We start from the raw sequence: 27,859 nt of genomic DNA, 5'->3' as shown, positions 1-27,859 counted from the left end.
TGTAATGCATAAAGAAATTTAAGGAAGATTCATATGCAGGAAAAGGAAGAGAACAGACACTACGAATTAGACAACACACCAGAGAGTTAAAAAACATATGAACACAGAAAAAAATAAACATTTCAGGTTTCCCCAGAGCTTTTTAAGGATAGAACTATTTGAAAATCAAATAATTATAGAATTTAAGTTTAGAATAATTTTTCAAAAGACATCTAGAGAGTTTTATGTTTTAAAGTAAACACTGAAGCATAATGCCGGAGAAGCTCTACCTGTAGTTTGGGGCTGAAAAGGAGAGTGACTCGCTGTGGGGAAACCTCCAAAATTACTCGAACCACTAGACTGTCCAAATGCATCAAAGTTTGCAAAATCTGCATTTGCAGAATTCTGAGCTGTAAATGGTAAGGAACAATATATGTTAATGAATATGAAAATTATAAATGAAAAATATGACAAATGAAATTTTATGAAAAGTTTGTCTCATAATTCACTTTAAAGAGAATTCACTTAGAAATCAAATCATAAATCCTACCAATGTTTATTTAACCCAGTTTCAAGCAATTCATTAAAACGTATCCAAAAATTTCTCCAAACACTTTGTGTAACAATAAATGTGTACACAATACCCTTTGAATAGCCACAGGAATAGTACAGTAAAAGTGATTCTATTAAAGGAACCCCTAAGAGCATTAAATACATGAGTTATAGTAAAGCAGAGATGTACGATATAGATTACACTCTGGAAAATTCAGACTTAAAATGGTAGTAAGTGATTCACCAGCTATGTGAATCTAAAATAATGACACAAAGAAGGTTAAATTCCTTTAATATTCTTTTGGGTTTTTTCTAAGTTTACAACTATTTTACACCATGGCATATAAAAATTTGAAAAACTGAATGTATAACAAGGACATAGCTGCCAAACAAATCAAAGACACTCACATTCTATTAGAACCTGCCATTTTTCAGACATACTAAAATTTGAGAAATGATGAAAACAGTAAAATTTATGTGTACTTCAGACTCAGTGAAAAAGACCAATTGGTATTTTCCCACAATCAATATAAGGTCATCAATATAAGAGCAAATTTTTAGGCTTCTCTAAACTTAAAATATGTAGCTAAGTAAAATAATTCAAAAGATTTTTTTTTAAAGGCTAAAGATGATGCTGAGTAAGATTTTTATAGAGAGTATGATGAGAAGTGGCTGGTATGCAGGAAAGGGAATGCTAAGTGGGAAGAATGAAAAGCATGCCCAAAAGATAAAGGCTGAATGCCATCAACACGGTAAGAGTCAGCCACTTTAAATCCTTTGCAGGCAATTTCACTTCAAGGAAGTTTTTGTAAAGAAATAATCTTATAAATGAGTATGGCTACATCTAACAGCTAAACAACATGTGTTTTATAATAATGAAAAAAAATTAAAAACTCAAATGGCCAGTAATGAGGGATCACTTAAATATATTATGAAACATTATACAAAGAAATATAAGACAGCCATTTAAAAAAAACAGAATATGTAGTCCTATTTAAAGATGCTTATGACAAAGTCAATAAGATAAACAGATAAATAAATTCGAAATACATTTTCATTTGCCAATTTGTAAGCATGGTATCATGTGCACAGAAAATCTGCATTTTCGTTAACTCAAAGTAGTGAATTTTCAGATTGGTATCGTTTTCTCCTTTGCTTGAGGTTACTGAAAGCTTTTGTAATAAATATGTATTCTAATTTATAAAAACCAAAAAAAGTTATAAACAAGAAATTTTCCACTAACCAAGTAAAACATCATTCTAGCATTATTTATAGCATTTTATATAATTACTCTTTTGTGTCTGTCTGAAAGGGTATGACTGCAGCAGGGGTAAATCACCTAAAGTAGACCTCCTTTTACTAGACACCTGTGCCACTTCCCTTCCTACGTCCTCACATCTAGCACCTGACAGGTGGAAGTGCTATGCTATATACACATATCACTGCTCACACTTCGTTCCTGAAAACCTTTTTTAAACACATTTGTCCTAGCTTTCAAACATTACACAGAGGTATCTAAATTATAAGGTTAAAAGGCTGCTTACTGCATAACAAAATAAATTTTGTATTTACTGGATACTCTGAAATCTTGTTATTATTTCTACTTAACATAATAAAATTCAATTTCTTTATAGGCTGAGATTTTACTTTCCCAAAAATAAACACAATGAAAGATATACTAATAAAAATAAATTAAAAGATCAACATATTGAAAAGTATTTGGAAGAAATATCCACACAAGTTAAAATAATAAATATAAGTTTAAACACAGTTACCATTTAGTATAATAAACTAAGTTTGTGAAAAGTGAATCTAAAATAATCAGACAGGGGCGCCTGGGTGGCAAAGCGGTTAAGCTTCTGCCTTCGGCTCAGGGCGTGATCCTGGTGTTGTGGGATCGAGCCCCACATCGGGCTCTTCCTCTATGAGCCTGCTTCTTCCTCTCCCACTCCCCCTGCTTGTGTTCCCTCTCTCACTGGCTGTCTCTATCTCTGTCAAATAACTAAAATCTTTAAAAAAAAATAAAAAAATAAAAAAAAATAATCAGAGAATTCCATCCTAACATAAAAACTGTACAGCCTTGGACAAGTCCCTCAACTGCTCAGGCTTTTCCAGTTTTTTCACTAGCAAAACAAAAGGATTCACTAAATGACCTGTACTTGCAAATCCAGTAGTATGACTCTACAAATTATAAGACAACAGGAATAAATTTTTAAGAACTTCGGAATACTAGGTCCAGAAGAGGAAAATTCTACTAAAAGAAGTAGAACATTTAACATATAGATAAAACAACTATCAACCAAAAATAAAAGAATATGGTACAGAAGTTCTCAAATTTAGAGTGGGTTATATTTCAAAAGACATGTTCTAAGTTTTTTGAACAATTTAGTTGTACATTTGAGAATAAATGACATGCATCTATACCTTGGAGAAAAAGGAATTAGGTCCCTAAGCTGGTTTATCACTTACAATCTCGAATATACGTGAATATGTAGTCTACAGTAATACATATTCCACATTTAACTTACATTGAGACCATTATAAGAAAAATAGACATTTAACATGTTTCAAACATCATCAGGAAACAAATCAGTTCAACATAATCTGTTCTGTTAATCAAGTCTATTTTATCACATTTATAAACACTGGTGTTTTCCAACCGAAGCGCCAAACACATTAATCAAACGCCTATTTATTAGAGCAAAGCAAGACTTTGTAATACTTCTATCAGTTTTTACATGGAGACATTAAATCTACCCAGTGTCTTCAACAATTGGTAATAGTAACTTTTAAAATTGGTAAGTACTGTAGAATGAATTTTTAGAAACCACAACTTTGGAAATTAAACACTAATAAATTCAATAACACAAAAATTACTATCTGGAACCTCAAGTAATCTCTATACAAAGAAATATAAACTGAACAGAAGGTGACAAAACAGTAAAGATGCTTTTTAAATATGATCGTATCTCAAAAAGCACAAAGAAATAATCTCAGTTTAAGAATTTAAGGCACTGACGTTAAATGAGCCTGAATCTTGCTGAGAACTGTCTTCCATCTCCAGTGAGATACCGGTACTCATGAGAAAGGAAAATAAACATAGAGACCAGAGATAGAAACTGACTGCAGTCATCAAATTGAGCTGAATTTGTTTCACCTACATATTTAAATTCTTTTTCATCAACCCCAACACTTAGAACATTTCAAATTAAATAAACAAGCTTTCTTGCTTCTCTTAAAAGAAAATCAGTATATCTAGTAATACTGAGCCTGTATGTCCATGTGGCAACAGGGGATTAGAACATCCCCCTCTGGATGTGGTTCCTTCCACAAAGCATTATATTATTAACCTGTGTTAACTAGATGGCAAGACAATGAAGTTTAACGTCCATAGTACGAGGTGTGACAAAAATCAATGACAGTTTATAGTTCATAGGTTTGTGATATGTTTATTACCAAGCAAAATAACTTAAATTCTGTAGGCTAATCATGTTTCTAACTGCGTAAGTACTTCTGTGGAAGATGACTTTTCCTGAACACAGCGAGAACCCCATCACTGATACACATCGCCACATACCATCTCAGCCAGGACGTTCGGATGAAGGGTGAGGACATCTGGCTTTTAAGCCATTGAACTATCTGCAAACATAACAGGTTTCCCTATAAAATAATGCTCACTAGATGGGCATATCTGAATAATTATCATTTGCTATTAAAAGTTCCATTTGTCATATCAATCTGTACAGGAGAAAATTTTCGCCTTAGAAAGTTTTTTAAGAGGTGCCTGGGTAACTCCTTCGGTTGAGCGTCCAGCTATTAGGTTTCAGCTTAGGTCACGATCTCCTGGGACAGTCTGCTTGAGGGTGCTCTCCCTCCACCCCCACCCTGCCACCTGTTGCACACATGCCCGCTCGAACGCCCTCTCTCTCACTCAAATAAACAAATCTAAAAAAAAAAAAAGAAAGAAAGAAAGAAAAAAGGAAATTTCAGGGTGACAACTCAGCTATCAATGACTTTATATCTGTGGACCATACATGGAAAAATAAAGATTCAGAGTTCTTGTAAAGGCTAGGGAAAAAGACATAGAACAGAAAAAGAGGAAATGAATAATTTTATTAGCTTTCTTCTTGTAGCATGTGTATATATTTTATTCTCCTGGAATCACATGGAGTTTTGGGGGGGGTTTGTTTTGTTTTTTTTAAAAAGGTAATTTGAGTGTGCATTCATAAATAAGAACTTCAGGCTAAAAAACTACTCCTCTTAGGCAACCTGACCTGACATGGTTATTAAACTATATCCTCACAGACTAATCTTTCTTACCACTTCCACCACATGTGGAAAAGAGACAAAACAGTTAAGATCTACTATCTTCTATCAAACTGATAAAATTACGGGTTTCATTTCTTTCCTTTTTTTTTTTTAACATTCTACAATTAAATAATGACTATTATATTCAAAGAGCATTTTAAAGGAGTTATTGATGCTATGAGTGGAATCATGGTACAAAGCAGCTGGTGGAGCTGCAATGACCTGTATAACTATTTTTGGCTAACAAGGCTACCTGGAAGAGTATAGCATTATTTCCTTGAATGGTGAATACTCACAAATTGCATTTAAAGACAAAAACACAAGGGGAACATGAAATAAGTTGAAAATTCACAAAAGAACCTGGTAGTTACTTATCAGTCACCTCAAATTATATATCAGTAAGTGTAACATTGAGATAAATGCAAACTATTCATGAATTACAGAAGGTTCACCCTATATTCCTTGATTCTTCAACTCCTTTTGCCAGCATTCAAGCAACAGGTGGGAACGCAGAGCTGGTGCTCCTCTTTGGTCAGAGGAGACTAGCTGCCCACCTGGAGAATGAAGGGGGAAAAGTCTCCCAAGGTTTCCTGGACTTTTTGCTGCATTGCTAACACAGGAAAAGGGAAACCTACCACAGCCCCAACATCTTAAGCTTCCTGATTTTTTACCCTTCTCAGTATAATCTTTGCTGAAAAAGAGATCCTCTTCATCCTAGTATCCCTTTTTTAAAGCAAACACACACATACAAACATATAAATTACACATAATTTCCTTCTGTAGCAGGCCCTTAGAAAATACTTTCATTAACATTTACTTTTTCTCATTAATATTTAAAACAAAAGGTTCCTTTAATGCTTGCTGGAAAGAAATGTGGCTGAAGAGCAGCTTTTCCATAATTTTTAGAACTATCTTAAGCAGTACATTTTGGGTGTGTGTGTATATAAGTTATACTTAATACCATTATTACCCAACTAAAAGCCAGGTCATCAAATTAAAAAGAAGGAACAGCATCACAATCTCACAGGTGAGTAAAAGAAGGTAAAGTAAATTCTAAAATACAAATAGGAAATCAATTCTGTAAGTGCTAGTTTCTGCTATGCTCACAAAATAGTGAAATACAAGTTTTATAAAGATAGTCTTGAATTTTTCTTGATTATATAATTAAAGTTATGAAAATCAGTGACAAAGAAACAGAAAATGTTAGCTAATACCCCATACATACATGCAAAAATATACAGCAAAGTTTCAAATGATGATGAAATCAATTCTTAATTTTAGTGCTCTACATTTGGTATGATGCTTACTCAACTCACAAATGCAGACAAGTAAACTTTCTAGGACATACACATCAAAGCCTACTGGCATGCCAAAGATTATTTCACACGTATCTCTGATATAAATACAATGCAGGCTTTCAGAATATTTATATCAGACCTTAAAAAAAAAAGTAGAAGGAAGCATAAACAACTCGAAAGATTCATTCCGACTCCAAGCCTATTTCTTTTCACTACATTATGCCATTTCACTGTCCACTATAATTATTTACTATTAGAATTAGAAAGGCACAAATGACTACATCCATACTTTAATAATCAATTTTTAAATATTACCTAAGCAACTGCAAGTTTTACAGATTCATTTACAAAACAAAACTCCATAGCTTCTAATTTCTGGTGAAGTACATTTAACTCTTGTAACAAACATGTTAAGCCTGGGAATAAAAAGAAGTTGTATCTTCTAGAGTCAACCTGAAGATACTACTACTCTAAAGATGGGATAATATGAACATCAATAAAGATAATAATGACAACAGATTTGAGGTGTAGCAAATTTTAACTCTATGAATCCATAATGATATGAAACAAAAAACAGATCATCATTAAACTATGGTGGGGATTCAACTCGTTCTGATACACGATTGGTCAGAATCAGTCATATATTAACCTTCCTACACAAATTATACCACTGGATAACCAAAGATTTTTAAAGAAGTATTTCAGCTCATAAATAAAGGAATGATAAATTTAGAATATCAGCATTTTGCAAAACGGACCCAGGCATGGAGCATCAACAGCTCATATTACAAAAACAGAAACAATCGATAATATGTGCCTCTTAAACCATAAGTAGCAGGATTGCACCACTCCAAAAAAATAACCTGTAACAGATCATATATCTCAACTATCAATTTATAGAGAATACAGAGAGAAGAACCTGTCAAAGGACCCCAGAGTGGTGCAATCAACAAATTCAGATTGAAATCAACTAAATACTCTACAGGACAAATAACCTGATTTCTTCAACAAATAACAGAGGAGAAAAATGAGATGGAGGAAGAACCCAAAGACTACGACGTAATCTATCTCACAACTGCCGTGTGTACACCTTATCTGAATAAACTCTGTGTGTGTGTGTCTGTCTGAACTGTAATGGAAAATCTGGATAGTGACTAATGAATAATAATAATAACTATTATTATTATAATTATTAGTGACTAATGAATAATAATTATTATTACCATTATTAGTTAAGGAATGATAACACTACTGTGGTTATGTTTAACACAGTTCTGTTTTATAGATACATATAAGGTATTAAGGGATAAACAAGTATGTCTATAATTGCTTCAAAATAATTTAAGAGGAGGAAATGAGTAGAATGACAAATGAAACCAGCTTAGGCATAAGCAATGAGTACACAAGGGTTATATTATCTGGTCACTTATGAGTATTCGCAATTTTCCATATTAAAAGGGTAAAAAAATACATTAAAAAGTTTTTTCCCATTTTTCTTTGGAAAGAGGTCATGTCAGTATCTGACATTAAGTATTAATCTCTTCTGTGATTAAAAAAGCACGAGGGTTACATGGCTACATACTACACCTCAACAGCTATGAGGGCCCACCCCCTCAATAGAGCACATTTACTGATATTTAAGTTTTAAAAAGAATGGATGTTTCTCCGTGCTATATACACGTCTGGCAAAAAGCTGTTGGGAAAAAACACGTACCTGCATGACTGTTGAAATGTGCAAAGTTAGCAAAATTGGCTGTAGCTGTTGACTGAGGTGCTGGAGCAGCAAAGATGTCTGAGCCAAGATCACTTAAAAGGTCAAACTGTTTCTTTTCCTGCTGCTGCGCTTGAGAGCGACCTACAACTGGGGACTATAAACCACATATTAACTATAGAGAGCTTCCAGTCAGATCGGCTACACTTTTAGAACACTATTTCCAATTCACCAAGTTTAAAACACAGTTTTAAAGATTACATAATCTTTCATTAGTAGTTTTGCGTACTTTGCTATTTTTTGAAAAGCACAAATTTTGAACATCTATCGCCAAATTATCTCTCAATTCTAAGTACAAAGTCAAAGGCAAACAAATACTGTATTACAACAGTTGTTACACCTTCTAACACAAGGCAGACTTACTTCTAAGACAGCAATGATAAGACTTTCATAAAACACATCCTTTATATGATGGGAAGAGTACAATATACTGACTTAACCCTTCTCTTTACTTTGGACTCAAACCTCTTATGAAAACTGAAGAATTTTATCCAGATGCCCAAGTGTGATTAAAAAGGGTAGGCTTGGGGCGCCTGGGTGGCACAGCGGTTAAGCGTCTGCCTTCGGCTCAGGGCGTGATCCCGGCGTTCTGGGATCGAGCCCCACATCAGGCTCCTCTGCTATGAGCCTGCTTCTTCCTCTCCCAGTCCCCCTGCTTGTGTTCCCTCTCTCGCTGGCTGTCTCTATCTCTGTCGAATAAATAAAAATAAAATCTTTAAAAAAAAATTAAAAAAAAAAATAAAAAGGGTAGGCTTTAATTCAAATAGTACTATGCCTCAGAACCATTCCTGTGTAGGACAGACGCTGTAACTCCAGACAGGAACAAATTTGTCACAGCTCAGTCAATTGTAATGAAGTGCAGAAACACAAACTTTTTTACCAAGTTATGAAAAGACTTCAGTCTGTTTAGTTTTTTAAAATAAGGTATGTAATGCAAAGCCACCTGTTTTCAATGATAAACATGCTTCACAATTAGGCACGGGGAAAATTCTACTGCTTAAGAAATTCTTTCTTGTAAAAGTCCATCACAGAGACTGCTCTAACTCTAATGGTCCCCGTACAGTCATGTTTAACTAAATGTTAGGTTATATGATAGCTAGCCATTAACAACATTCCTGTACACCTTTACAAACCTGTGGAGCATTCAAAGAAACTCTAATTTGCAGTAGCAAGAGAACAAAAATATGCACCTCCCAACCACTTAACCAAGATTCTTTTAATGTATTACAAACCTTTAGGACAGAATGCTACTGGCATACAAGTTTATGTTACTGTCTTAAAGAATTCTCAAATTCATGATGCTCACTATCCTCCTTAAGTAGAAGCCTCTACAAAGACTTAAGACGACTCACCTGACTAGGTGTGCCCTTATTTAAGTGCAGTGCTGGCGCTGAATCTCCTAACAGGGACTTCAGTGGTTTGACCTCAGGTGTGCTGCTTGTGCTACTAGCAGAGGACCCTGAAATAGATGCATGAACTGATGCCACCACTTTGGCTTGTTCTGGAGGGACATACCTAAAACATATGAAAAATTAAGCAGGCAGTTAACTAAGAAAAATGTAGGGAATATTAGGCTTAAAAATGATAAACTTAATTCTCATTTTTTACGAGACTATTTCAACATTAATCTTACTTCAAAGCTCTCTTAGAATTGATAGCTTAAGACCGCACTTAATTGAAATGCTCAGTTAGAAAGGATAATAAAGAGTAACCACAAAACTTGTTTCAATTATTTACTTAGAATTTTTCTAAGAAAATAAATAACCGCTTTTTTTAAACAAGAGGATCTACAGTTAATCATCATGATGAACAGTTAAAACTCTATTTTTAAAAATTAAACTATCATAAGATCATAAATAACATTTGAGAAGAGAGCAGAAGAATGGGAAAATGTTTATTATATTACAGTTAACAGTCTAAGATATAAAAGTCTATTACAAATCTAGGAGAATAAGATCAACAATGTAATTTTTAAATAAGCAGAAACAATTCACAAATGGCGATACAGAAATGAAAACACTTGTAACCTCATAAAATGCAAATTAAAATATCATTCACATTTGCTCCAAGCATAAATTTTATAAATTTTGTTATTTCCTACTTAAATATATAAACAGGTATGTTCTGTGTCCCACAAGTACAACTTCCAGAAACTTCTCCTTTGGGATTAATTGGATAAGTAACACAGATACATGTGCATGCATGTTATCATAGCTTTCTTTATAATTTCAAAAATCTGGCCACATATCAAACATTCATCAGGAGAAAAATACTTGAAGGGGTTATGTTAACATCTATATAACAGAATACTACATAGCTACTCTTGTTCTAACATGGAAAGATGTTCCTAAGTCTTTACAGGTCTTTCAGGTTTGATCTCAGTCACGTAAATATAGGATTTATAGGAGGACGAGAGTAAGGAAAGGAAAGAGAGGCAGTAAGAAGATAATGCCCAAACGCTGCCAATGCTAATCTCTAGGACTGGGATCATGTCACAGCTTTAGTTAGATTTCTAGGTTTTGTCCCACCCTACCCTTCTCCCCACCACCACCCCCCATATCACTTGGGGGATGCAGGAAAACACAGTGGTTAAGACCACCTATATGTTCTAGAGACAGAGTTCAAATCCTAGCTCTACCACTCAATAGCTATGAAACCTAGGGCAAACTACTTCACCCTCTGTGCCTCCAGGTTTTCATCTATAAAATGCAGATACAGTTGCTAGAAGGTATAACTGAGTTAATATTTGTAAATACTTAGAACAGATCCTGGTACAGGTGTATTAGCTACGTAAGTGTTAGCTCTTACCAAATTATATAATAATGACAAACAATACAACTACTTTCTCAGTAAATGGGACAGATGTGAAATGAAAATGGAAACAGGAAGTTATGCTTTCCCATAATTTGGTGTATTCACTGATGATATCAATTTTTGAGTATAGACAAGTCTTATCAAAGGATAAAAGCAGATAATACTACTTGGTTCAGAACACTCATCTGACTAAAAGTAAAGAAGCTAGGCTTGTGTAGCACAGGAAGTGAGCTTGAAAACTGGTCAATTTCAAAACCCCTTCAGATCTAAGACTACAACAACCTCAAGGTATTAAGTATAGTGAGGATTTTTAGGGAGACTGCATTTGGACTGTGCTTATGTCTTGTTAAAAACCCACTGCACTGCTCTCTCATTACATGTTCCAGGGATGAAGAAGTGTGAGTTTAAAATGCACAGGGTCTGACCCACATGACTGTGGGTCACTCCCTCTAGGTGCCCACCATTCAAGTGTGTATTTGTATTAGTCTTGTCATTACTGCCCTGTTTCTCAGGACAGAAAAACTAACATGAATTATAACTATTTGAGGGTTACAGTCATTTGGGTTATGGTCTGAATTAATAATTTTATTATTATTATTATTACCATCATAAACACAAGAAGGTAATCAATGGTTTTAAATCTATTAACTCTTACGCACAACTTTTCTTTTGCTACTTGAAGATGAACCATCTAAAATCCCATCTAAGTTCTATTCAAACTAACTTTCTGAGTTGGTAAAACTGTTGGGAAAATCAAAAATTAGGTGATAGCTATGCACGGAGAAAGGTCTAACTACAGGATACAAGGTCTTGGAAATTAAGAGCTGAAATGATAGAAGGATAATTATACATTTCATTTTAAGAGAATCATTTATGACACCATGTTTTTACTATTACCCCACCCTCAAAGATTTTCTTCTTTCTTGATCTAAAATTTTACTAGTATGGGGGTACCTAGTGGCTCAGACAGTTAAATGTCTCCCTTCAGCTCAGGTCATGATTCCAGAGTCCTGGGATCAACTCCGCATCAGACTCCCTCCCTGCTCAGTGTGGAATCTGTTTTTCCCTCTGCCCCTCACCCCAATCTCATGCTCTCTCAAATAAATAAAATCTTGAAAATTGTACTAGTATGTTTTTATCTCCATTCATACTCAACGTATCTAGTGCCACTGAATGTAGCCCTGGCTATGGTTAATCTTGCCTTACAAAAACTAGTCTCCTCTAGAGAACAGTAAGAATCCAAAGTTCACAGAGCACACAAATCAAAGCCACTTCTTTCTACTGTGCTCACTGAATACAAGTAGAGATATGTCACCCATGAACCACAGCAAATACTTCCTCAGGATCCCCTGAGTTAAAATAAAGCTCCTCAGGGAAACAAGAAACCATTTACTTCCTCCTTATATATTCCCCCTATTTGTGACTCTCTCCTTAATTTTCTTAACCTCCCAAGAAGGAAATATGTACCACTGAAAAAAATATGTACCCACAAAAAAAAATGGTACACTGAAATATGTACCATTCAATTCTTAGTAAATTGAATTAAATTGTATTCATATAGCTGAAAATGATGATTCCAGAGTAGTTGAATACTAGTTTTATAGACATATTTCCTGCTCTGCTTTTTAAAGGGCTTTCACTAGCCATATGTCCAACCTGTTTTAACTTCTTTTTAAAAATTAACATCTGATGGATTTGTCAGGGGAGCATAAATGCTCTCTTCTTAATCAGGTAGTAAAATGATTTCTTGGGTGAGAAGTGAAGATATTTTGAGCAAGACTTACTGCAAAATGCAATTAAGTAGATGGATTACTACACAAGAGATTTGGCATAGCGCTTAGTATACAAAAGACGCTAAATACTTTCTGAACGAATGATGATTTTAAGAAAGAGGCTGTATAAAACTAGAATGTCTTGAGAAGCTAATAGGACTACAGAAAGATTAGAAGGAAGGATCCCTAACTTTCCAAAAAAATGGTAGGAGGCCTGGGAATAAGGAACAAACTGCTGCTAGGCACAGCGGACTTAAGTAGAAGTCAAGGCTTTTAGAAACCAAATCCAATAAAATGCCAGAATATAATGAAGATCTATCTACCTACATACCTATTTCCTTATTTCCTATCTACCTATTTTCTTCCTTCCTTCCTTCCTTCTCAGATTAATCTTACCCATAATTAATGTGAATTTGGGAGGCTTTGCTCTAAATACAAACTATTCACTCACCATCTTTTCTTTTCATACTTTTCTTGTAGGAACTCTTTCACTTTTTGTGGATCCCTGAAGTCTGGAATTGCTGAAGATCTATCATCAAATAATCCTAGCCAAATCTGTTTACAGACCTTTGGAAAGAATTAAAAAAAAAGTGTTAAAATTGACATCTTAACTTAATGAAGTTTTAAGGGAAAAATAGGATTCTTTCAAAAAGCTAACCTACTTAATACCACTGCTTTCAACGAGAATATTTACCACAAAGAAAAATGAAGAAGCAACGAATGAAGTAAATTTAATATATTCCAGTATGCAATAAAATCTTAGCAACAGCATTATAAAAAATAACACCTCACAGGGAAACAACTAATGAAATGGGATTTGAGGGGATCTGGGACTTTTTCGTCTTGAAATGACCATAAACTGTAAGCTCTGAGTAAAGTCATGTACTTTTATGAACCTCAGTTCCTTCACCCCATAAAACAGAGGAATTAGACCAGCAGCAATTTCATGGTCTTTGACAGATTTAAAAATCAACCAAAAAAGGGGCACCTGGCTGGTTTCAGTTAGTAGAGCATGTGACTCTTTCTTTAAAAAAAAAAAGATTTATCTATTTATTAGAGAGAGAGAGCACGCACATTCATGTGCGTGAACAGTTGGGGGGAGGGGAGAAGGGAGAGAGAGAAAGAGACTTAAGCAGACACCGCATTGAGCAAGGAGCCCCATACGAGACTCAATCTCACGACCCTGAGATCATGACCTGAGCCGAAACCAAGAGTCAGACGCTCAACTGATTGTGCCACCCAGGTGCCTTTAGAGCATGTGACTATTGATCTCAGGGTCATGAGTTTGAGACCCCATGTCAGATGTAGAGATTACTCAAAAAAAAAAAAAATCAACCAAATAAAAAACCCCAAATAAAAAGAACTAGAACCATAAATAATTTGAGCTTAAAGCATAACAATAACAAAAATATAAGGCAGATGCAATTCTAGCTTTATAATTACCTCCTATGCTTTCTTACCCCAATGGCTAAAAAGTAAGAAACTAAGATATTTAATTTTTTACAAAAATTACAGAAATGAAATGATGCAGAACTCAAATAGAACACAAAGAGCAGAGAATTATAAAGAAAAAACTGATAAAGGTGGACATCAAACTTTACAACTATTGCTCTTCAAAAAACTTAAAAGAAAACATGAAAAAACAAGCCACGAACTGATAAAGAGTATTGGCAAAATGCGTTAAGAACCGAAAAGAACGTGAATCCAAAATACACTTAAAAATTCTTAAAACTCAATTACAAAAAACTTGTAAGAGTGGGCAGAGAAGGTGAATAGACACTTCATGAAAGATATACACATCACAAATAAGCAGCCGGAAATCACTAGCCATGCAGAAAATTAAAAACAACACGAAGACTCCACTACACAGACACTCATATATACCACGAGATGGCTAAAAATAGAAAGATTATCCATATCATGTGTTGGTAACAATGTGGAACAACTGGAACGCTCAAAGATGTTAAAATGGTACAACCACTTTGGAAGATTGTTGACGGTTTCTTAAAAGTTAAATATATACCTACCAGATGACCCAGCGATCCCACTTCCAAAGTATTTACCCAACAAAAATAAAAAATACGTGTCCACACTCAGATCTGTATACAATATTCACAGAAGCTTTACAGATAATAACTCCAAAGTGGAAACAACCCAAAATGTTCATCAACAGGTTGAATGGATCAATTTTGGGATATCCAAGTAGGATACTATTCAGCAATTAAAAGGAATAAATTATTTATGCAGGCAACTACATGAATAAACCTCAAGATAATTATGCTTAGAAGCCAGACCCCCCTCTAAAGTAAATACTGTATGATTCCATTCATTTATATTTTAGAAAATATAAACATCTACAGTGATAGAAAGCAGATGAGCTGATACATTACAAATGGACACAAGAAACTCTTCAGGATAATGAAAATGTATGTTGTCACTACAGTGATGGATTTTTTTAGTGACTTTTTTCATCAAAATTCATCAAAACTGTATAGCTTAAATAAGCACAAGTTATTTTAATTAATTATTCTTCAGTAAAGCTATAAGAAACCAATCCACAAGTTACTAAAATTATATTATTTTTAAAAATAACCAATTACAACACTGTGAAAAGAACACAGTATCTAGCTTCAAAAAGCCTGACAAAGATTTGAGGAATCAGAATGAAAAGTAGCAGCATACCTCTCAATCTTACCCTGCTCACTGAAGTGGCTAAGGGAGAAAAAAGAACCAGAAAAAGGACTCACCCTTTTCCTCTATCTGTACCCCAAGCATGTTTCAAGACAACTTTTCTTGTGGTTCCCTCCTACTCCAGGCTCAGTACAGATACTATACCATCATTAAGGCAGTACAGCTGACACACGTAAGTCCTCGGTTAAGGTACAATCTCATTATAAAAATTTTTCAGTGGCAAAGCCCAAGAAGTGCAGACACCCAGAAATGGTGATGCAACTTACTGCCAGGAATACTAACAACCTTGTAGAGAGCCAGTTACTCCAACAACTATTTAACAACTTAAGAAGAACCAGATGGGACTCTCCTTAGTCAGAAACCTGACTAATGATTCTCCAAAAATGTAATTTTGAAAGATGCTGTGGCTTTACAATTACAATTTAAAGGGAGGACTGGAAGTTTCTAATTCTTCTATCTTAAAAATTCCCAAATGAGAAAACAAGAGACATGATAATCATTTGCCCAAAGTCAAAGAATTATTAACTGTAACTGACACAATTAGTTCAGGATACTTTATGACATTTAGTCTTTACATTCCAAAAATCCCCATTAACTACCATACATAATTTTTTGAACTACAAACAAACAGTGAATAAATAACAAATATACAAATAAAAAGAAGATGGGCTGAAGAAAGATCATTAAGTTACTGTCTTGGCACTTATCACGGTACTATAAAGCAAAGATGAAGTGCTTGATGGTAAAGTTTAGAGATATCTGGCATTAGCAGCCTGTAGGCCCTGCCACTCAAAATTCTGTACTAACTGCTGCGGTTCTTTCTGCTCCTGCTCTGACTGGAAAAATCATTAAAACTAGCTGCTTGGGTCCACTAAAAATTCATGCTATCTCACTACCAAACCCCTTGATATTAGTTCTTATTTCTGACATTAGCACACAATAACTGTTTTCCATATTGCTCAAAATCCTAACTGTAACTGCCATTCCCAGCAGCTGAATTTGTACCTTCATATCTAAGTGAAGTGGTTCTCAAAATGCATTCCCTAGGGGCAGTTGAGCGGCTCAGTTGGTTAAGCGTCCGTTTCTTGGTTTGGGCTCAGGTCATCTCAGGGACCTGGGATCCGAGCCCCAAGTCCAGCTCTGCGCTCAGTGGGGACTCTACTTGTGGATTCTCTCTCTCCCTCTTCCTCTGCCCGCCCCCCCCACAGCTCCTGTTGTCTCTAAAAATAAATAAATAAATCTTAAAAAAAAAAAAAAAAACCCAAAAAACACTCCCCAATTCCCTGGACCAGCAGTATCAGCATCACCTAAGAACTTGCAAATGCAAACTTTCGGGACCCACCTAAGACCCAAGAAATCAGAACCTCAAGAGGTTGCCCAGCCATGGGTCTCGGCAAACCCTTTGGGTAACTGGGGAATAGGTCAAAGTTTGAAAAACAATGCTTTATTAAAATCTAGGCCAGTACATCGAAACTTTCTTTCCATATATACACTACATATAGTTTTCAGTATTTCTCAAAATTATGTAGTCACTAATCCTATTATTGGGCAAGATTTATTTGAGAGAAACAGTGTTCCAGGACCCATCTGGGAAAATATCAGTCTCTAAATCTTGAGACCCATTCACATTTTAGTTCCTGAAAAGCTGGCTTCTGTTCCAACCATTCTACTAAAATTGCTCTTTCAGGTTTACAGATTTCTTGATAGGAAAGTATAAAGTTCTCTGTTTTTGCTTGTTTTGTTAGTAAAATAAAAAATACTATCAACTGGAAAGGGACAGTTTCTCGAAGTAAAGGACAATGGGAGAGTGAATCATTAATACAGCAAGCAGTACTGACTGAGGCCTGTGGTCATAAGTATTAAAGTGAAACCAGTCATAAAAGTTGTAGGTTTCCCTCCAGTCTCCTCTGGCTATTTAGGTAGGAAGTAGTCAAGTGTCGGCTTTAATCAAGGTAAAATACAACGGAAGTTAAAAAGGAGTGGTTATAACAACCAAGGAATCTAAAGTGAGAAAAACAAAGATATGATGAGGATGATGGACAACAAAGACGTTTAGCCTCAGGCTGTACCAAAGTTGCTGGGAGTTAGAGGGAATAAGCTGGGAAGAAAGAAGTGGAGGTGCTCAGAGAACAGGATGCTTGAACCTGAACTCTGAGAGGTGATTCAGTTTTTGACAAATAAAAATCTAAAATAAGATGCAGGATTATTGGAGGTTAAGAGGTCAAGGAATTCAGGAGGCCAAATTATCTATTATCGTGATAATCATTGGATTATCCATGCAGATACTGAGACTGGCAGAAATGATTAACACTAGTAGAAAAAAGACATTATGTAAGGAGCTAAAATCTATAATGAATGAGCGGCCTCACAGGTATGACTGCAACAAGAAGCCACAGCAGTTGATAAAATCTATTTTCACAAGAAATATGTGGCTGGGGGACCAGAAACACCACAAGAATGATACCGAAAAGTCACCATTTGAAAGAGCTGCACTCATGATGTAATTAGTTTTGATAATCTCTTTGAGGGACGTGGATAATCAGTTCTAATTATAGAATAATGGGATGGCTGGGATAGTTGAGAGCCTAGACTAGGAACCAGACAGCCTGAATTTGAATTTCAACTCTGTTTAGAAGAGAACCGGCTTCACAGGGATGGTGGAAGGGTTAAATGGGTTACTAGGTATTTTCCACTCCGGAACAGGCATATATAGTGAACTTTACCTAGTAGTAGTTATTATTACTTTCAGAGGGGGGTTACAGAACAGTAAAGCGAGCAAGGGCTGTGAAGTAGACGTCTCCTCAGGAACACAGGAAACTATGAGTGTCCCTTCTTTCCTGCTGCAGTCAAAGTTGTCTTGATAAAATAATCTCCCTCCTCCAAAACTTCTATAGCACTCTGTACTTCTCACATGAGATTCATTACCAACTGCCTCATATTCAAATTACTGCACGTGTGTCATGTACTTTTGAATTCCCCATAATGCTTAAAACTATGGGTTGTGCCATAGTATGTGTTCAATAAACATACCAATAATGCTGAAAACTACACATCATTTATTTTAAAATAAAATTACACATCAGCCAACAGAATAAACCCATGAAATTGTCAGAATAATTTTTTCCTTATTCTAGTGCTAATCCACTTTAGAACTGCAATCATAATAGCCACTGACAGAACCTAAAATATTTTAAAGCATACTTATCAGTCAGGGTTGCCACAGAAAACAGGTGGCATACTCAATTTGGGAAACCTGAAAAAAGTTTAATAGACTATTTACAAAGCACAGAGGCTGTAAGGAAATCACATGAATATAGTTCCCCTCATTAGTAACAGCAAGGCCCAACCTTGCTGTGAAGAGAGGAGGAAAGGAAGAGGTCAGTAACCTTAAAAGGAAGAGGGCTACTTGATGGGAGTTTGACCTTCAATGGAAGGATGCAGAAAGGATACAAGAAATCCCACAGGGAAAAAGAAAGTAAATATTTTAACCTCTCCCTCTTTCCTTTCTTCCTTTGATCCCCTGACAATGTTCCCCCATCAGCGAAACCCAACTGGAAGCCAGGAGTCAAGAAAGTCCATTTGTGTATCCAGATAAACCAGCTGCCTGGAGCCAAAGCAGGGTACAGACCACAGGTAGAAGAGCAAATGGAAGCTCTCCAGCACGGCCTCCAAACCAGGATAATAAATATGCACGCGCAGTGCAAGCAATTTAACAAACTCAGTTACGGACGACAGAGATAGGAAATATCCATACTAATTCTCAATTACTCCTATAAAAAAGAAAGGGCAAGAAAACAGTGCAGCACCAGGCTTGAGAAGGAAAACAGATAAGGGTAGAGATTACAGCTTTATAATCCTCTCGTGGGACAGCAAAACAAGAGCAGAAATTTGCGTGAGAGGGAATTTACCTTTATTCTGACAAGCCCTTATTTTCACAAAAAGGATACAAAGAATAAACACTGTGACTAGACTGTTTGCAACCTCTAGGTAAAAAGATAAAAAATAAGGAAAGGACAGAAAGACGGTCTGGAATTAGAGAATATTTTTTCATTAATCCAATCTATATACATCCAACTAGACTTATTTGTCTTTTCACTCCTTAGTGGAGAGATGGAGGATTATTGACTCCATGTAAGATATAATTACAGCATTTGATAATACTGCCCATAAAACACAGAAACAAGAGACTTAAAAAACTGAAAAACTCATGAACAGGTAACTAATATCCACTCCTTCTAAGCACACAGAAAAACTGAACAGAAATAAATATTAACAAACAGGAAATCCCATTAGAAGCTCTCAAGAGAGATACCATGTATCATCAATACATTATTTTGCCCTAAAAAGAAGAAAAATCTGGTTTTTCTGCCTTAATTTGCCCTAAAAATCCAAAATCAGAAAAATATCTCAAATACATGTCATGACTCAAGTCAAATACTGGAAAAATAAGTACATTATTAACATTTCCCATACCCATCCAACCTACATTAACATGACTATGCTAGTATTTCTAGACTGGTAGGTATTTCTCCGTGATAGCCTATCTAAAGGATATGTATTAATTAATAATACTTAGAGAAACAAAGACACTATTCATAGGACTTATACAAGAGAAACAGTTCTTCATGTATGTATCTTTTTAGGACTATATGGTATATTCCATCTTAAAATCTGGTTTTAAAAAACATGCAAGAATTAGAATATATGCAACTGATTGGCTGAAGAGGCACTCACAAACTTTATGTGCAGATAACTAAGAGACCAGAGCCTCTGTGAACCGGACACATAAATGGATATGTGAGGGCATAAGATTTATATCAAATCCAATTTATTTAATCATAGGGTTTTATTTTTAATTTAAGCACAAACTACCTTATAATGGCTTCCTTAACATAAAAATAAAATTCTTCACCAATTTAGGCTCCAAAGGAGCCAACCCCTCGTTAACTCTACAGACTCCTCTTCTATCATCATCACTCTTCCTAGCCACACAGACCTCCTCAGAAAGTCTTCCCTGAACATCCAATCCAAAGGGGGCAACATCCCCCACACCAAACCTCATATATACATTACTACAACATAGTATTTATTTTCACCCCCTTTATCTCACAGCTTCTAAATGCAAATTTCATGAGGTCGGAGCCTTCTCTGTGAATCACCACTATTTGTATTCTCAGTGCCTGATACACAGCAGACATGAAATACACAACCTAGTGCATAAGTGAAAGCAATTTCCTATGAGTACTGAAATATATGTGCTGTAGAAATTATGTTTTCCCTTTGTTCCATCTAAAATATACATGCTGACCTAGTTTACCAACTTACTCATGCAGAAGTAATAAATTCACTGATCCAAATTCTCACATTCTATATAGACCAGAGGTTAGAAAATTACACCTCACAGGCTAAATCCGGCCTATGGTCTGTGTTAGCAGCTACAGTTTCATTGGAACACAGCCACGTGCACTTGTTTATCTACTGTCTACGCTGCTTTGTTGGGTAGCTACAACAGAGACCGTATGGTCCACAAAACCTAGTACGTACTATCTGACCCTTTACAGAAAAGGTCTGCCAACCCCTGACTTACCTACAGCCATGGACTTACTAGGATACCATCGCAGCATCCCAGAATAATGATTTAAATACGATAATGAATAAAAGCCTATTTTAGAAGCAGATTATACTGTGCATGGGGAATAACAGAGATGAAACTAAAAGAAGCCTTTCCCTGGAGGAAGTACTTTCCAAGAATGAGGACTGTCTAAGGGAATTTATTATATAGACCCATTCCCTAGAGAATAAAGGAGGAAAAGTACCACAGTAAGTTTTATGTAAGTATTAGTAGGTATTTAACACTTGTTTTCTAAGTAACTGATGAGTACAAAGAAATAGAAAAGATAAAGGCAGCAAATATTTAGAACACTAGAGAGAAATTAAATGCAGTGGGGAGAGGGTGGGGGAGGGGCGGACTCCCTACTGAGGAGGGACCCAGTGCGGGACTTGATCCCCGGACCCTGGGACCGTGGCCTGAGCCAAAGGCGGACGCTTGACTGACTGAGCCACCCAGGCACCGTGAATCACTGAATTCTACCTCTGAAACTTATAATACAGTATATGTTAATTAAATGGAATTTAAATTAAAATTTTTAAAAGGAAAAATAAATAAATTAATTAATTAAATGCAGTGGAAATCACAGTAAAACTTGCAAGTATCTATGGTCTGTGAAGGAGACCAGGAGATTCAGAAACCTACCGTGGCCACTTAGTAAAAGGCAGTACACGATACACAACACACAGCACATTCCCATGCCTGATTTCATTTAAAATATCTAATGTCAGGTAGTGTTCCAGATAGGTTTCAAAGAACAAAAACCCAGCCACAACAGTTCAAATAAAATAAGTTCACAGGAAGCATATAGCAACACTTCAAGAAAACAAAAACTTTATGGGAACCTGGGCTGCAAAGAGAAAGCCATCTGGGACCTAGGTAGTATGAGTATCTGTTTCCAAGGCCCCCTTTCCACACCTGTCCCACCAAACACACAGTTTATCACCTGTGATTCTCACAATATGTCTATAAAGTCACTGCTCTTATCTCAGTACATGATTGTTTTTTCCTGTTTACTTGTTAAGACTGCACATGGCCCAAGTACATACTGTCTTTTTGGTTTAAGTGACTCATCATTTGAATCCAGCTTCTGTGAACCTCAATTCAATTTCTTAAAAGAGGGAGGATCTGATTAGTCACTGGCCCCCAGGGTTAGCTGTCCATTCTTGGTCCAATAAACTTGTGTGTTTTGTGTCCTTATTTTGTGGTTTTCCCAAGACAGGGAGGGAGTCTTCCTCCTTCTGTCAGCAAGCAGCATGAGCATGGTAAAGACTCCCCAACCTGAAATATATGTTGATTCATGAATGTGCTCTGCAAATTATAGAAAGCTTTATAAATATAAAATTTACTACTTTAGTGAAGTCACATTACTGTGGAGAAAGATTATCATTTGCCCTACTTTCTCAAACTAAGATGACATATGTAAATTACCCTGTATGGCTGTATGGGTAACGAAACAATTGGTCTTTTAATTTTGTATGCTATGTCTATAAAAAGCTTCCTGATTTTAGCTAAATTGATCAGTATTTACTCTGATTTTTCCATTGCTTTTAGCATATAAAGTCCTTACACATTTAAATTAAACAGATACTCAGCTGTACTTTCTATTAATTTTATGGTAATCACTTGTGGTTTTTTTATTGTCTACCTCCAAGCGTATACAACCTTAAACACTACAATTTAGTCTGTTGCTTAGCCATAAAATAATTTGTTTTACAGAAAAGTTGCAATTGTAGTAGAAAAGAACTCCCATATACCCCTTACCCAACGTCTCTAATATTAACATTTACTTTACCATTCTCTCTTGAGACAGACAAAATTTTTTCTGAACCATTTAGATATGAACCTTCACTTCCTAAATGTGTATCTTCTAAAAATAGGGACATTCTTTTATATAACTATGAGCAAAATTATCAAAATTTTGTTTTATTATTATCTAATCCATAAACTAGTCAACTTTCTTAATAATGTCCTTTATAGCTAAAGGAAAAGGATCACTCAGTACAGAATCCATAACCGTCCTGTTGCCTTTAATCTGGAACAGTTCCTTCATGTGTCTTTGCCTTCAAGACCTTGACATCTTTGAAGAGTACAGGCTAGTTATTTTGTAGTATGTTCCTTTATTTTGGTTTTCTCAAAACAAAATTTTTGTCACGCATTTAAGTTATGCTGTATCCTTCTCAGTGCATTATATCAGGAGACACATGATGTCAATTAGTCCCATTCCTGGGTGATGTGAAGTGACATATGCCAGATTTCTTCACAATAAAGTCACAATTTTTCCCTTTGGGATTAAAAAATATCTTGTAGTGAGATACTCTGAAACATTTTCTATATTTTTATTGTTTTTGTGCTTTTAAATTGTTAAACATCTGCCTTAGACTCTGGTCAAATTCCCAGGGTCCTGGAATCAAGTCCCGCATCCTATATATGGCTCCTGCTCAGCAGGGGAGCCTGCTTCTCCCTCTGCCTGCTTCTGCCTGCTGCTCCCCCTTCTTGTGCTCCCTCTCTGACGAATAAATAAAACATTTAAAAAAAAATAGTTCTGAAATTTATTTTGGCACACTATGTCAGTTAATATTCTGACTTTCCCTTTACTGAATAACCAATTCCTTCCATACTGAACTGCTGAAATTCATTTATTTTATGATAACTTCATACACCTAATATATATAAAGATTATAGCGTATCTCAGAATTTAGTCTACAGATCTGTGCCCATTCTAGTTTCAGATTATTGTAGTTGCCACACGTTTATATTGAAAACTATTGCCTATAAACATAGCTATATATAGTACCTAAGTACAGTCAATCCTATTTCCTCTTTGGTTTACAATTTCTTCCTAGTTAATTTTACTGCTTTGGTTTTTGGAGGAACTTTAGAAACACCATCTAAAACAGAGAACAAAATTCACACCAGTGTTTTGGTTCCAGTTGTTCTACACTTAATTTGTGAACCTCTTAAAGCACAGCATTCTCATTCCCAAAGACAATTATGAATCTTATATGCAAGACTGCCAAGAAGGACAAATTAACCAAAGGTTTTGATTTCTCTCTCTCCACAAAGAAAGTTTTCAATTTTTACATTTTCCAGAATGAAGAGCAAGGTTCTGAACAAGGGAGCAGAATGGGAAAGTTAACCTAATCATATTTCCTTTAGAACTGAATATTAAGAAGTTTTATTTATTTGTCATGATATGAAATAACTGTGGATTATCAATGGTTTAATGATAGCATCAATACCAGTGAACCACCTCTAACAAGAACGCAACTCATTCAATGTTTAACTTAATCTAAGGTTCAATGATAATAATCAATTTGTACTGACACTTCTATTGTCTGGTTGTCCTGGTGACTAAAGGCATGCATTTGCCAGGCAGCTGACTGAGGCTGGGAATGTAGCCTTTGGCTGAGGAATAGAGAGACCAACTGGCCCAAATGTAAAACAAGCCCCTGAAGTAAACCTGATCTGTACCATATTCTATGCAAATTAATGATCAGGAGAAGAAATATTTAGTTTTCCCTGAACATCTGCAAATACACGGGTGACTCACAGGTTAATAAAGAAAAAAAAGGACAAGGAATATTCAGGCAAAGCTCTTCTAAGCAGACATAAGGTTTGCAGAAGAGCTGAGTTTTAGGTAGGTTTCCAAAACAGATTTCCTCCACATCCAAAGGGGACAATCTGAACATCAACAGGAATAACTAAAACAGACTGAAACACATCAAATAATTTCATAATGATATTTTAAAAAAACACACACCTAGTTGGTCACTGTTGGAAGATACTACGGAATTCATTTTGAAAACAGTTAAATATGGAGAACCACAAATAGCTTTATGTGCACTATACCTGATATGTATGAGTAGTTTTGATGTAATTAAAAAACCATAATGAAAGTATTGCACATTAATGTAAATGACTTTTATTTATGAAAATAGCCATATTTTCTAAAACCAAAAACTTTAGTGAAAAAAAGTGGCACTGTTTTACATCTTTGCAAATTTCATTAATACCTGATTGAACATTAGACAGCTGATTTTTCATCTGCTTCTGCATTTTTATGTTATAGCTTCTGGAAAACTCTCCTGTATACTCATGAGAATGAAAATTGCAAATTGCAAAATTGCAAATCGAGTCTTCATTATTAAAAATTTTTGACTTTATAGAATCCCTGAAAAGGATCCCCAACAGGTTCCCAGATTGCGCCTGTAAAATCGCTAAGTTAGAAATCACCACTTTAAGCCCAAATTAATGGATGTAGGAACAGAGAACTGCAGTAAGAGCTGCGAACATACCCCCCACCACCACGACCACAATGCCTACCCATGCATGAACACACAACCCGACAACCTATGAAACACCAGGTCTTCCCCTTCTCCAAATTAAACATGAATCTTAAGAAGCTACTAGATCCAACTACCAATTTACGGTTAACTATGATGACTGAGGAACACTGACACTACGACACGGATAGAATCAGCAAAACCCAGACACTGGAAACTCCTGAACAAACAAATGGGCTGGGAGAAGGGAGAAGCAAGAGGGAGAGGACAAAGGGAGGGGAGATGGAAGAAGGAAGAGAAGGAGAGAAAACAGGAGTAAATACTACTGGAGGGGAAACTCATAGGAAAAAAAAAAGATTTAAAAAGCAAGCAAAGCAGGTTCCACTTCCAGTAATGTCAGACAGCTCATATTAACACCCAACTCTCCAGCAAATGACAACTATAAACTGTGCGCAAACAGTAAAAACTATTAGAAGACACTAAAAAGCAACGACAGCAAACAGAAACTGGAGAGGAAATTAGGTATTTGCTGGTTTTTTTTTTAAAGATCATCACTAGAAAGCAGGACCCAGTCAGCACCAAGCAGAGCTGGTAAAACCCAAACAGAAATCCACAAATCTTAAAATGGAGATCCCTGCAACCACAGTAATTGGAAAGTGAAGGACAAATCCAGGGAGGGACAGAATCAGAGAATAGGAGCCACAAAACTTGCAGAACCACTCTGCCCAGATCTCTGGCTCACCCTTAACCTAGGCATGTATGGGGATGACTCCAAGCAATTAGTTAGAGACTAAAAGAACTGAGCAGAGATTTTAACTGGTATCCTCATGAGAAGCAGTTTGCTAAAGTAAAAAGTGAACAAAAGAAACAAACAAAACCAGTACCTTTTGAAGGAAGAAAACCTACCAGAGGATCTACAACCTACCATTTCCAATATTCTGGATATAATCCAAAATCACTAGATAAACAAAGAAACAGCAAAGTGTGACCTACAATCAAAAGAAAAGCAATCAGTAGAGACAGATCTGACATGACAAACATTTCTAAATTAGCAGACAATGATTTAAAGCAGCTAGTATCCCCATATGCAAGAGCTCACAATGAATAAAACTATGAAATCTCAGCACAGAAGTAAAAACTATAAAAAAGAACCAAATGTAAATTCTAAAACTGAAAAATATCAAATTAACTCCAAATAAAAAACTAGAGTATGGTGATAACACAAGAGTCAGGTGGGGAAAAACAGAAATTACCCAATCTGATGACTGGGGACTGGAGCTGGTAAAAGTAGTTAAGTAAATTTGAACACATTAATTAATAGAAATTTGAAGAATGAAAGACTGAGGAAAAAAAATTAACACAGCTTCAGAGACCTGTGGGACAATATCAAAATGTATAACATATATGCAGGTGAAGTATAATTGTGGGGGTGCCTGGGTGGCTCAGATGGTTAAGCATCTGCCTTTGGCTCAGGTCATGATCTCCAGGTCCTGGGATCAAGCCCTGAGACGGGCTCCCTGCTCAGCAAGGAGTGTGCTTCTCTCTCTCCCACTGCCTCTCCCCTCCTCTCGTGTGCTCTCTCTCTCTCTAATGAATAAATAAAATCTTTAAAAATAAATAAATAAAATAATCTTGAAGACAAATTCACAGATTCACAAAGCTCAGCAAACACCATGAGTATAAATACAAACACACACTTGCAAAGCATGCACAGGTACATCACAGCCATACTTCAGAAAACAAAGATAAAGAGCTTCAAAATGCTCTATCACTATAGAGCAACAACAATATAAATATCAGATTATATACTCTTTTCAAAGAATAAAAGAGGATAACCAAAGATAAAGACATTGTGTAATGACAGAGTGACACCTTTATCAAGACGACATAGTAATAATAAATACGTTGGCCCCTAGCAAGTTTCAAAATAGATGAAGCAAACAATAAAATAGGGGGAAATACACAAATCCACAATCATTTGTTAATTACTCTATCAGTAACGGAGAAATTACCTAGACAAAATCAGTGAAGCAGACCTACAAGAGCTGAACAGCCCTATCAATCACAAACCTATAACATTTATAGAACACAATACCCAACAACTTCAGAACCACATTCTTTTCAAGTGTACATAAAATATGTTCACCAAGACAGACTATGTGCTGGACCATAAAACAGGTCTCAAAAGATAAGAAAGAGTTGAGAGAACAGAGAGAGAGAGAATGTTCATTGACAAAAACTGAAGTAAACTAGAAATTGATTGGAGTAAGAGACCTACAAAAACCCTAAATATGTGGAAATTAAAAAATCATGTCTATATAATCCATGGATCAAAGAAGAAACCACAAGGGAAGCTAGAAAACATTTTAAACTGAATGATATAACACAACATATCAAAATTTGTGCGAAGAAGGCAAAACAGAGGAGAGAAATTTATTGCTTTAAAATACTAGAAAAGAAAGTTTTCAAATCAATGATTTTAGGTTCTACCTTAAGCAAAGAAAAAGCAAATAACACAGAGCAAACAGAAGAAAAGAAATAATAAAGAGCAAAACTGTTATAGAATCTATGCACATTTAAGAGGGGCTCTCATTAATGTCAATAAATATGACAACTTAGATGAAACAGTCAAATTCCCTGAAAAATATAAATCATCAAAACTGATACAAGAAACATAATCTGAATAACCACAGTGGTCACTTTTATTCTCTGCCCCAGTGACACTCAGATCCCAGCATTCCTTACTGTCCTAGAGAGCCCGGTCATCTCAACTTGAGCAG

General features: G+C 35.6%; 1 protein-coding gene across 4 annotated transcripts in view; it reads right to left on the bottom strand.

The window, feature by feature from the left end:
* The window catches only part of AGFG1 (ArfGAP with FG repeats 1), a 77,208-nt gene that overhangs the window by 23,187 nt on the left and 26,162 nt on the right, over positions 1-27,859 (bottom strand). For all 4 annotated transcript variants that reach the window (XM_019800183.2, XM_034655299.1, XM_034655300.1 and 1 more), the window contains exons 3-6: positions 12,946-13,061; positions 9,261-9,423; positions 7,852-8,005; positions 270-389 (exon numbers count right to left, since the gene is read on the bottom strand). In XM_019800183.2, the coding sequence (XP_019655742.2) occupies positions 270-389; positions 7,852-8,005; positions 9,261-9,423; positions 12,946-13,061 (553 nt within the window). The remainder of the gene's footprint in view (positions 1-269; positions 390-7,851; positions 8,006-9,260; positions 9,424-12,945; positions 13,062-27,859) is intronic.

This window comes from Ailuropoda melanoleuca, chromosome 2, assembly GCF_002007445.2.
Source record: "Ailuropoda melanoleuca isolate Jingjing chromosome 2, ASM200744v2, whole genome shotgun sequence".
NCBI classification, from domain to species: domain Eukaryota; kingdom Metazoa; phylum Chordata; class Mammalia; order Carnivora; family Ursidae; genus Ailuropoda; species Ailuropoda melanoleuca.
Note: the sequence above shows the minus strand (reverse complement) of the source record. Positions and strands in the feature narration are given on the sequence as shown.